Source organism: Camponotus floridanus, unplaced genomic scaffold (genome assembly GCF_003227725.1).
Source record: "Camponotus floridanus strain SB8 unplaced genomic scaffold, Cflo_v7.5 scaffold138, whole genome shotgun sequence".
Classification (NCBI taxonomy): domain Eukaryota; kingdom Metazoa; phylum Arthropoda; class Insecta; order Hymenoptera; family Formicidae; genus Camponotus; species Camponotus floridanus.
Window position 1 is genome coordinate 300,975 of NW_020229257.1, and position 10,532 is coordinate 311,506.

General features: G+C 33.3%; 2 protein-coding genes across 6 annotated transcripts; one reads left to right on the forward strand and one right to left on the reverse strand.

Moving 5' to 3' along the window:
* The first annotated feature begins 155 nt into the window (after positions 1–155).
* LOC105248116 (GATOR complex protein WDR59) lies at positions 156–7,036 on the forward strand. Of its 5 annotated transcripts, none has more exons than XM_011252723.3 (21): positions 156–356; positions 607–767; positions 878–927; positions 1,116–1,251; positions 1,509–1,722; positions 1,798–1,931; positions 2,019–2,168; positions 2,294–2,453; positions 2,534–2,613; positions 2,705–2,771; positions 2,846–3,054; positions 3,122–3,385; positions 3,460–3,610; positions 3,674–3,867; positions 4,194–4,333; positions 4,454–4,672; positions 5,028–5,154; positions 5,784–5,813; positions 6,256–6,419; positions 6,520–6,773; positions 6,849–7,036. In XM_011252723.3, exons 2-21 carry the CDS (start codon positions 717–719, stop codon positions 6,986–6,988), a joined length of 2,934 nt encoding a protein of 977 aa, XP_011251025.1. In that variant the 5' UTR covers positions 156–356; positions 607–716; the 3' UTR covers positions 6,989–7,036. The 5 variants fall into 5 exon arrangements, with proteins under 5 accessions (XP_011251025.1, XP_011251024.1, XP_019882062.1 ...); XM_011252722.3 differs by having other exon boundaries at positions 616–767; XM_011252724.3 differs by lacking the exon at positions 156–356 and having other exon boundaries at positions 411–767; positions 4,197–4,333.
* A 211-nt stretch (positions 7,037–7,247) lies between these two features.
* Positions 7,248–10,512, reverse strand: LOC105248117 (adenosylhomocysteinase). The gene is made up of 6 exons (XM_011252726.3): positions 10,485–10,512; positions 9,665–9,855; positions 8,770–9,111; positions 8,217–8,432; positions 7,747–7,973; positions 7,248–7,667 (listed from the first exon to the last, which is right to left on the reverse strand). The coding sequence occupies exons 1-6, from the start codon at positions 10,510–10,512 to the stop codon at positions 7,370–7,372; spliced, it is 1,302 nt and encodes a 433-aa protein (XP_011251028.1). The 3' UTR covers positions 7,248–7,369.
* Positions 10,513–10,532: the final 20 nt, after the last annotated feature.

The window sequence follows — 10,532 nt, forward strand, 5'->3', positions numbered from 1 at the left end:
CTGCGCACGTATACGCAATGTATGCGTGATGCACGTATACGACGGCTGTGTGCGTGTATACATACATGTGACAGAAATAGCATCGCAAAAGCGCAAGACCTTATCGTTCTCTCTCTCTCTCTCTCTTTCTCTCTTTCTCGCTCGCTCGCTCGCCCGCTTGCGATGAGAAACGGTGCGGCCAATCGCGTTACGTCAGTGCACGCATGTATGAGTGACGCGCTCGCAGCGCGAGCGCGATACCGTGACCAGTGTTTTTCTCATCCGAAAAGAGAAACATTACACGGTCTCGGCCTCGTATTTAAAATGAGACAGCTATATTCTGACTTTATATGGACACGAATAAAGTCGCGAAAAATGTAATTTGAACAAAGCGTTTTTTTTACATTCTTTCCAATGTCATAAAATGTCATTATAAATTAATTAGAGAGCCACGATATTATACTTAGAATACGATATAGATTAAAGATTTAGAAAGAGAAAAAGAGAGCGTAGATATGAAAGAACTCGAGAACAATTCGAGATATTTTTTCAACATGTTTCAGATTATTTCGAAATATTTTCATACTACGTCATACGTGTGTATATGTGTTTGTAATGTATGGTAAGGTTGTGTAGGTACGCTTAATTCAACCGCAGCGCGCGCATCAGGCTGTGTTTGGCATAAGACTAACCTCGACGCATGATGCTGAGGGAAATAACAAACGTTTGTTGTTAAAATGTCTAAACGGAATAGCGATTATGTGGTCACCGAGCATCGTGATTTACAGGTCAGTAAAAAAGAAAAGCGAGGAGCTTTCGTTAGAAATAATAGAGCGCTATTTTTATTATCACGAAAAAAGAAAATGCGAGTGTTTACGTGTCCTTTTTTATTACTTAGGCGAACACCATGGCTGTGGATGCGACCGGCAACTATGTTTTGTTAGCCGGGTAAGTCATCGGTATCGCACTCTCAATATTTGTGGAGCAAATAATGTTGCATGCCTCGAATTACTGCACTGTTAAAGAAATTAATTTCTCAAACTAAAAGAATTACATTGCAAATATTTAATGCGACAAAAATTATCTATCGTTATATTATATGATTTTTCATGACTATTTTATATTGTTTACTTTAGGCGCAGATATTTGGCAGTAAAACATTTGGATGAGGATGTCAATGCGGTGAAGAAATTCCAACGACAGAGTAAATATGAAGTTAGCTCTGCCGAATGGAACCCATCTGATTTAAATTGCCACTTGTGCGCAATTTCTGTAAGATTTTATGTATAGATTTTTTTATATAAATATATAGACAGATATTGTCAACAAAAATTATCCAACAAACATGATGATGTCTATAAATACATCTTAATAATATTTTAATGACATTTTAATGACATAATACATCATTAAGACACTTTTAGATGTCGTGTTTGCTGATATATTATTCATGATATATTATTTGTGAGATATGGAAGAGATATATGTATTGTCCTATTTTATTTTAAAGAATTTTTTTTTTATTTTAGAGTAACACACGAATTGAAATATTGAACTTTAATGGAGCAGGAGGATATGAATTGCAGACCACACAAAGTCTGAAAGCTCATACTCGTGTAGTTAGCGATCTAAATTGGCATCCAAAAGAACCAGATATCATTGCCTCTTGCAGTATTGACACATTTATACATATCTGGGACATACGTGATCACAGAAAACCTTGTTTGTCTCTGTCTGCTGTTGGTAAGATTGAAGCATAATAAAATGAAGCATAAACTTTTTGGAACAAAAGTAAGCATTTTTATATCTTCCTTACAGTAGGATCATCTCAAGTGCGTTGGAATCCATTATCATTATATACTTTAGCTACAGCGCATGATGGAGATGTCAAAATATGGGATCAGCGAAAAGCAACAAGTCCTGTGCAATATATAACAGCACACTTGACCAAAGTATATTTTATTATATTTATAATTATATGTTATACTTGTATCTCGAATAATTTTTGTGAAAAAGTATCAAAATCAAAGTGATTTTAGATACACGGTTTAGATTGGTGTCCCTTTCAACAAAATCAATTGGCAACATCGAGTCAAGATTGCACTGTCAAGATCTTCGATATTACCAACCCGCGCAGGGCCGAGAGTATCTTGACAACAAATTCTCCCGTATGGAGAGCGAGATATACAGTAAGAATACATGTTGAACTATTCTCATTTATTGTAATTCTATATAATTTCTATATAATACTTATAATACATCAAAACATATAATAAATCATACATATGATGTATCACTTGATGAACTTTTACAGCCTTTTGGAGAAGGTTTAGTAACAATAGTGGTACCACAGTTGCGTCGTGGAGAAAACAGTCTTTTGCTATGGAACACCTCGAATCTCAGTGCACCAATTTACACATTTGTAGGCCACACAGATGTTGTACTCGAATTTCAATGGCGACATCTGAAATTAGGTATAGTTCAAATGTGTGCTAAAAATTATAAAAATATAAAATATGTACATTATTACAATTCTATCCCTATTTGTTTATAGAAAACAGCGAATTTGAACTTGTTACATGGTCCAAAGATCAGTGTCTAAGGATATTTAAAATTAATCCCTTTATAAAGAAAGTAAGAATTATTAATAAAAAATATTGTCTTTATATAGTTTCGTGATTATAAAAATTGCAGATAATAGTAACGTTTCTCTCGTCATTTTCAGTTATGCAGTAATGGTATCGAAGATGGTTTGTCAGTCTACAGTCAATATTCTGAAGAAAACAATCTAAGTATGTGTATAAGAGATTGCAAAGCACATTGCAATATTTTTATGAAAATTGTAATGCGACGGATATCTTTCTAGGAACTTTGCAATCCGTCCAAGAATTACAGCTTAACACTTCCCAGAGTGAACCTGAGATAAATTATATAACGACTAAAGTGAACGAGCCTGTGCCGCAATCTGAAATGGCCAATTTTCCAGACAATTCCAAGAAAGTCTCATCTCCCACTCAACCAAAGAGTTTGCAGCAGGAGTTTTCCTTGATAAATATGAATATACCAAATATAGAGGTAATTCGGAAGATTATTTTACATAAGATAAAAATGAAGTGATTAACACAATTTAACTTTATTCCAGGTAAACGCCATGGACGCGACGGAAAGGAGTTGTACCATAACTGCGTGCACGAAGAATTACAATGTGATATTAAAAGTAAATTTTCCCGTGAATTATCCATGCAGCGCGCAACCTACCTTTCAATTTTGTCCTGGCACATCGATCGACAACGCGATGATGACCAAACTGCTGAAGATTCTTACGCAAACCGCTCAGCATCGAGTCAGGAAGAACAGATCGTGTTTGGAACCATGTCTTCGACAGCTAATTATAAGTCTAGAACAAGTAAGAAAGTTTTGTATTTTTTGCCAAATTAACATAATCGAATAAAAATATTGATCTCTTTATCGTGTGTGCAGATGTGCAAGAAGGATGAAGATGAGAGCGGTCACTTGGCGTATCACATGCAGGATAACAGCAATTTTTTGAGCTCGTCCAATATCTGTGCAAATTATCAGGATTCTTATATACCATTCCCTAGAACGTCCGGCGCCAAGTTTTCCTGTGTAGGTGCGTATATTGCTTGATATCATCTTACGATATTTAATTTGGTGTATTTTTTCGATTCTACAGGTATCCTCGTTTGTTTCGGCCGTCCCTCATATACGAGAAGATCGTTGATGAAACCGGGAGACGCAACGCCCAGGGCACTGTCCGCCTTGGACAATAGCATGGGTAATGGCGAACCTTTTATGCATATGTACCGAAGTTCTTATGTACCGACCAATGACAATATGTCTATTAGCTCGTATTACTTCCAAGATCGGGTAAGGCATATTTGAATCGATAAAAATAAGAGTGGCATAAATAGAATTATAAAATTATAAAATGATAATATTGATACTTTATCGGTCTTAAAAATATAATGAAAAATAAATGTAATAGTATTTTTTGTTATGTATTTATATACTCCGTTAATTTAAAAAAGATTTTCAATTTATTTGTGCAATATTTATTTTATTTCATATAAATTTGTATATACATATATGTGTTATTGAGTAAAATTTGACATCTCATAATAATTTGTGCCAATCTCATTTAAAGCAAATTGTGCATGATTATTTTATATATATATTAATAATTCTAACATTAGCAGAAAGATCTCCGTCGTGGATTGCATGGCACGGGTAGAATGCACGATCGATCATACTTTAAAAATTATCACCCAATGGTTATGATATACGACATATCATCGTTATTCTTTGTTAATAAGGAGCTCGCCGAGAAATACACGTGAGTATGATGATTACATAGTGTTCGATAGTCGCGACATATTTAAAAAATCTATAAAATATTATAATAATTTAATAATTATAATAATTTATTATAATAATTTTATTATTCTCTTTATAGAATCAATACAGCTGATATTCCCGCCATGTGTCAGTATAACGCGAACGTAGCTGCTACACTGGAACGATCTGATTTAGTTCAAACTTGGTGTTTAGCTGGCCTAATCATTTCACAGCCACCTTCCAATACCGAGCACAACTCTTGCCAATCGGGCCAATCTTCTGATATCGACGCTCCATGGCCTTTACATCCCTGGGGCCAACACTTAATTCATTCTCTGTAAGCAAGTCGTTAAATATTTACATGATTACTCGTCATTGCATATTAAAACTATATGTGTATACATATATTTTTAAGCTATACACATAAAAAAGAACAGATTAAATTCATATAATAAATTGGATATATATATATATATATATATATTTTTTCCATTAACATTTTATTTTAAACATCAAGACAGTAAAAATCGAAAAATAAAGATTTTAAAAAGATTAATTTTAATTAAAAGAAATTTTAATTACATTGTTGCATATATGTACATATGCTTTTTTTATAGAAATGCAATTTTAATTATCAATCGAGTAATTGTGATATATTAATCTGCAATTGATTATTCTGTACTTTTGTTCAGAATACAACATTATGCTAACCAATCTGATGTTCAAATGGCCGGTATGTTAAGCTGCGCACTTAGCTATCGATCGGAGAACACAGATGCTGCACAAACCAAGCTGATTAGCAAATCCGTGAATGTCAGTGTAAGTATATAATTCGTGCGAAAGAGTAAAAAAATATATTAAAATATTTAGTTGTGCCATGTGTTAAAAACTTTACCTAATGTGGAGCAGCACTGATATCCTGCAAAATTAATGAAAAAAATTATGTATATATGTTTAGTGAACACATCTTTGTCTTCTATTCGTAAGCGTTCCTCGTATATTTAATAAGAAGGAAGACATCTTTTTATGCACAGCACATGTCTCTTTCTTCCGATGCATGAGGGAATACATGGTGTTTTGTCATTTGTATTTGTAATTTGATACACAAAAATACGACGGTATGGTATATATATTTGATCATAAACGATATTAGTGAGATATATTGAAAACATAATTCGAATAATTTAGTAATTAGTGTTTATAAAAAAATGTGTTTTATAAAAAACACATTATATTAGTGTGTTATACACATTTATTAGTGTTTATAAAAAAATGTGTTTTAAAGAAAATCTTAGAAAATACGTGCAGTGAATAAAATTTCAACTTAAGGATCTACATTATTTCATACATGTAATAAATATAAATTATACTATACCGACGTATCTTTTATGTTATCTACAATTACATACATCATGGCTAACGATATAATATGTTACGTTTTGTTATAGAGGCTTTCCACAGGAAAATGGTGGTTAAAGGTAAGATCTCTGAATTCTGTTCTCAAAACAAAATTTTCTGGTTCTTAGGACTCTCTTATATGATATCTTACATTCACCTCTGAGCATCGGACTGGAAAGTGTCACTATGCCACACATGCAGATTTGCTCGCTGCGTCTGATTAAAATCTGGATGCAAACCTGTACACACTTGTATAGGTGTGATTGATGAGGAAAAAAAAACAAATTAACATGTGTATCGCTTGTAGCAAATCGCAGTTGGTGGTTAAACAATGTGTGCTGTTTGCTATGATTAATTATGCATATATTTCACATAGATAAACAATCTACAGAGAGCTCACACATATATTTTATTCATTAATGATAACCCTGATCATGAAAGATTTGTACATAAATAATAATTAACGTTAATATAGATTATTTATATATAAATGAACCTGTTTTATTCGATTATTCTTTGTAGCCCGGTGGCTCGCCTTATCATACCATCCATCTAGCAGATACCACGATGGAGGGATGGAATTTTCAGAATCTTCAGAAACAACATCGGTCCAACTCGTGGTCAGAATCGCTTGATGACTTAAAAGTTATTCAAGACACGTTCGGGGATTCGGCGAAGAACATTAAGTAAGTTATATAAACATAAATTAAACAATTTTTAAACTTCGATACTTTGCGCTTATGTATATTGCAATTTTTAATGTAACCAAATATATCTTGTTTGCAGATTGCTCGACGAGAAATATACGGCACTATACGATGGTTACAAGAAATCATATGCTGAAGCACTGCACAGATGGGAGTTGTTGGATGGTCGGGCGCAAGTATTAAAACATTTAAGTGCGTCGCCGTTCGACGTGCAAAAGGGCGTGGAATTGCAGAACGAGTGTCGGCTCTGCAATAAGATTAGTCAAGGTCCACAATGCGCGAACTGCAAGGGTTTGAGTTTTCAATGTATTGTGTGCCACGTCACAGTCAGAGGTTCGTATCACTTCTAACAAATAATAAATTTTTTGCGAAACATAAAATTAAGATTTCGATCGTCTAAAAATCTAGGTGCGAGTAATTTCTGCATATTTTGCGGTCACGGTGGACATATTGAGCATTTAGCTGCGTGGTTTACTAAAGAGACGATATGTCCTACGGGATGCGGCTGTCATTGCTTGCAAGAGAACTCAATGCTATTTAAAATATAGATAATATAGGCGAAATTGTATATAATTATGATCTGTGATAGTTATTGTTATGAAAAAAAGAATACATTTTCTTTTGTTGTATCAATATGATTTTTTTTTCCGAAAATTGCGAATTTATAATCAAGGATGAAAAGAAAGATAGTTACAATCAAATAATTAAAAATCAAGATAATCCTTAAGTATTAAGAATTAAATTACTATCGATTCGTTATCATAGAGATTACAAAAAGAGACAAATTTTAATATATATGCATTTAATCCAATATTGTATAAAATTGGATACATTGTTAATCCCCATTTTGTAAAGAATCAGTTATATAATTATAACAAGAACAATTTACTATTTCCTGTGTAAATATTCTCGCTCGTGATAGATTCCGACTAATATCGGTAATGATCGGGTTTATAAGGTCCTTCCACAGATACGTCTAAATATTTGGCTTGTTCTGGTGTCAGAGTCGTCAACTTTACACCCAGATGATTCAGATGTAATGCCGCAACTTCCTCGTCCAGTTTCTTCGGCAACATATGTACGCCAATCGGATACTGATTCGATTTTGTCCAGAGTTCGATCTGCGCGAGCACTTGATTTGTAAACGAATTGCTCATGACGAAGCTCGAGTGACCCATCGCGCATCCCAAGTTTACCAAACGACCCTCCGCGAGTAGTATAATATGTCTAAGAACGATGCAATTCAATTAATTATAAAAGATAAAAATTCATTCAGGTTCGATTTCGTAATCTTATACACACATACCTGCCGTTCTCCAAATGGTATCTATCCACTTGTGGCTTTATATTAATCTTTTCCACAGCGTTCTTCTCTAGCCAAGTGACGTCGATTTCGCAATCAAAATGCCCTATATTGCAGACAATAGCGTCATTCGGCATATTCATAAAATGTCGACCCACCACGATATCCTTACATCCTGTAGTGGTCACGTATATCTGACCTTTTGTAGACGCCTCATCCATTGTCGTTACCTGAAAATTACGAGAATACGATAATACTTGATTGATGATTTTGAAAATTGCGCGAATGGAAGAAAATTGATGTTTATAAATCTATTTAAACTCGCAATAGCTCAAATTGAAGTAGAAATTTTCAATTTTACATTCACATTTAATTTTGAAATTTATTAATCTCATAATTTGTAATAGAGGACGCACAATAAATGATCAAAACGCCGGTTTGATATAATTTTTTAAATTTAGAATCTTTCTTACTTCGTATCCTTCCATAGCTGCTTGAAGTGCGTTGATTGGATCAATTTCTGTGATAATAACGCGACCTCCGAAAGCTCTGAGACTCTGTGCACATCCTTTGCCGACATCTCCGTATCCCGCCACCACGCATACTTTGCCGGCGATCATAATGTCGGTCGCTCTCTTAATACCGTCTATCAATGATTCTCTACATCCGTACAAGTTGTCGAATTTACTCTATCAAAAATATAAAATTATTTAGTTAATAATAGAGTTAATTTTGTTGTGTTATTGTTTGTGTATATTATTTATTTTAATTATTTTTATTAATTCAGTAAAAATTTAGATTTTTTAAAAATATCTTCTGATATAACAATGAAAAATTTAACATAAATGTTTACTTTATCATTATATTAGACTCTTTTCAAATGAAAACACTCGTACTTTTTATCGTAATTTCTTATCTTTACACAGCACATTATCTCAACTGATAGAGTATGGTGACTATTTGAATCTAATTATATATTGTTAGAACTAATCACATTCATAAACTTGCTTAATCATAATCACAAACCTTCGTAACAGAGTCATTAACGTTAATCGCCGGCACTTTGAGCGTGCCCTCCTTCATCATACGGTAAAGATTGTGCACTCCAGTGGTGGTCTCCTCGGATATACCACGACATTCCTCGAGATACTGTGGGTACTTGGTATGTACGAGGTTGGTCAGATCGCCACCGTCATCGAGAATCAAATTGAGTGGCTTACCGTCTCGAAAAACGAGAGTCTGCTCTATGCACCAGATGTACTCTTCGTCGGTTTCACCTTTCCAAGCGTACACTGGTACTCCGGTTTTCGCTATAGCAGCTGCTGCATGATTCTGGGTGCTGAATATATTGCAGGACGACCATTGCACCTATGATACAAGAATAATTTTGTTGAACTTTAATTTCCAAATATTAGATTATTAGAAATTTAATTTTTCAGTAAGTGTATTTCTAGATATGACCAATTTTTATTTTATGAAAATGTATTCAGTTTCTTCTTATAAATAAAAGCTGTAATTTATTCTTGTGAATAGATAAGCTTAAAAATATTTAAATAATCATAACATTATTGAAGCCTTTTGTACATATTCTCAAGTTGACAGACAAAAAACTATTTGAAATGCAGAATCTTTTTTCATTCTAATGTCTATTTTATATTATCCTTTATTGTTAAGTAAAAAAAGTGATGCAAGAAAAAGATTATCTATTCTGTTATCAATTCCATTATACTTTTAAAAATATGAAAATTAGTCATTGATGACATTATATCTTTATCTGCTCTTTAAGAATATATAAATATTGGAATAATCAGAAATTTCATTTATCGTTAATTATAATTAGACATTACATCAAGAATTATCATGCATGCCAATTAATTCATTATAATGTTCCCTTAGAAAAGTACATCTTTTCAATGTTTACCTCTGCACCAAGTTCTACTAGAGTTTCAATCAGCACTGCAGTCTGTACAGTCATGTGAAGACAGCCAGCAATTCGTGCACCCTTAAGTACCTTTGGTGGCCCATATTTTTTCCTAATGGCCATGAGTCCTGGCATCTCGTTCTCGGCCAAGGTGATCTCCTTGCGACCCCATTCCGCCAAAGAAAGATCGGCTATTAATAATTGAAAGATTTATTTCAAGCAAGTCAAGTTTATTGATAAAATATTAGAATAGCATAAAAAATATACATAATTGTTATACATGTATAATTATATATATGTACATAATTATGTATACATACATACATAATTATATATTATTATAATTATGTGATAATACAGATAATCACATACTTGTATAGAAAAGTTATTAGAAGAAAAAATTATTAGAAAATAAAGATTTATTAAAAATATAGCAGAGTAGTATATACCGAGTAGTGTGTATAAAGAATTGAACTAATTATTTTACCATTAATCATATATAATATCATCAATAAACTAATCTTATTTTAACAATTTTTTGTAATTATATAAAAATTATACTACTCTGTTAGAAATTTTCGGCGATAGCGACAAAAACATCGGACAAAAATAACGCACTCCAAGTAAACCGAAGATTCAAGTATTTTGCATATTTTTGCGCGGATTTAATCACGCAATAATACGCACCGAACGCGACATCTCGCTCGCAGTCTCGAAAAGGCGAGTACTTCACGTTGTTTCGCGAGCACGTGTTCGTTTCGCGTTCATTGTCGCTCTTGAAACTTTCACGTCGTTCGTTCGTTCACTTATCATCGCTTACCGACTTTGTACGCGGGTTTGTTGGACATGGTGCTTCGATGCAATACGT

Excerpts from the sequence above, each read along its gene's own strand:
- LOC105248116 (XM_011252723.3), top strand. The coding sequence starts at position 717 with ATGTCTAAACGGAATAGCGATTATGTGGTCACCGAGCATCGTGATTTA. Across the intron at positions 1,252-1,508 it reads GCCACTTGTGCGCAATTTCT|AGTAACACACGAATTGAAAT; the intron begins GTAAGATTTTAT and ends TTTTTATTTTAG. Across the intron at positions 1,932-2,018 it reads TAACAGCACACTTGACCAAA|ATACACGGTTTAGATTGGTG; the intron begins GTATATTTTATT and ends AAGTGATTTTAG.
- LOC105248117 (XM_011252726.3), bottom strand. The coding sequence starts at position 10,512 with ATGTCCAACAAACCCGCGTACAAAGTCG. Across the intron at positions 9,856-10,484 it reads CAAACCCGCGTACAAAGTCG|CCGATCTTTCTTTGGCGGAA; the intron begins GTAAGCGATGAT and ends AATTATTAATAG. Across the intron at positions 9,112-9,664 it reads TAGTAGAACTTGGTGCAGAG|GTGCAATGGTCGTCCTGCAA; the intron begins GTAAACATTGAA and ends CTTGTATCATAG.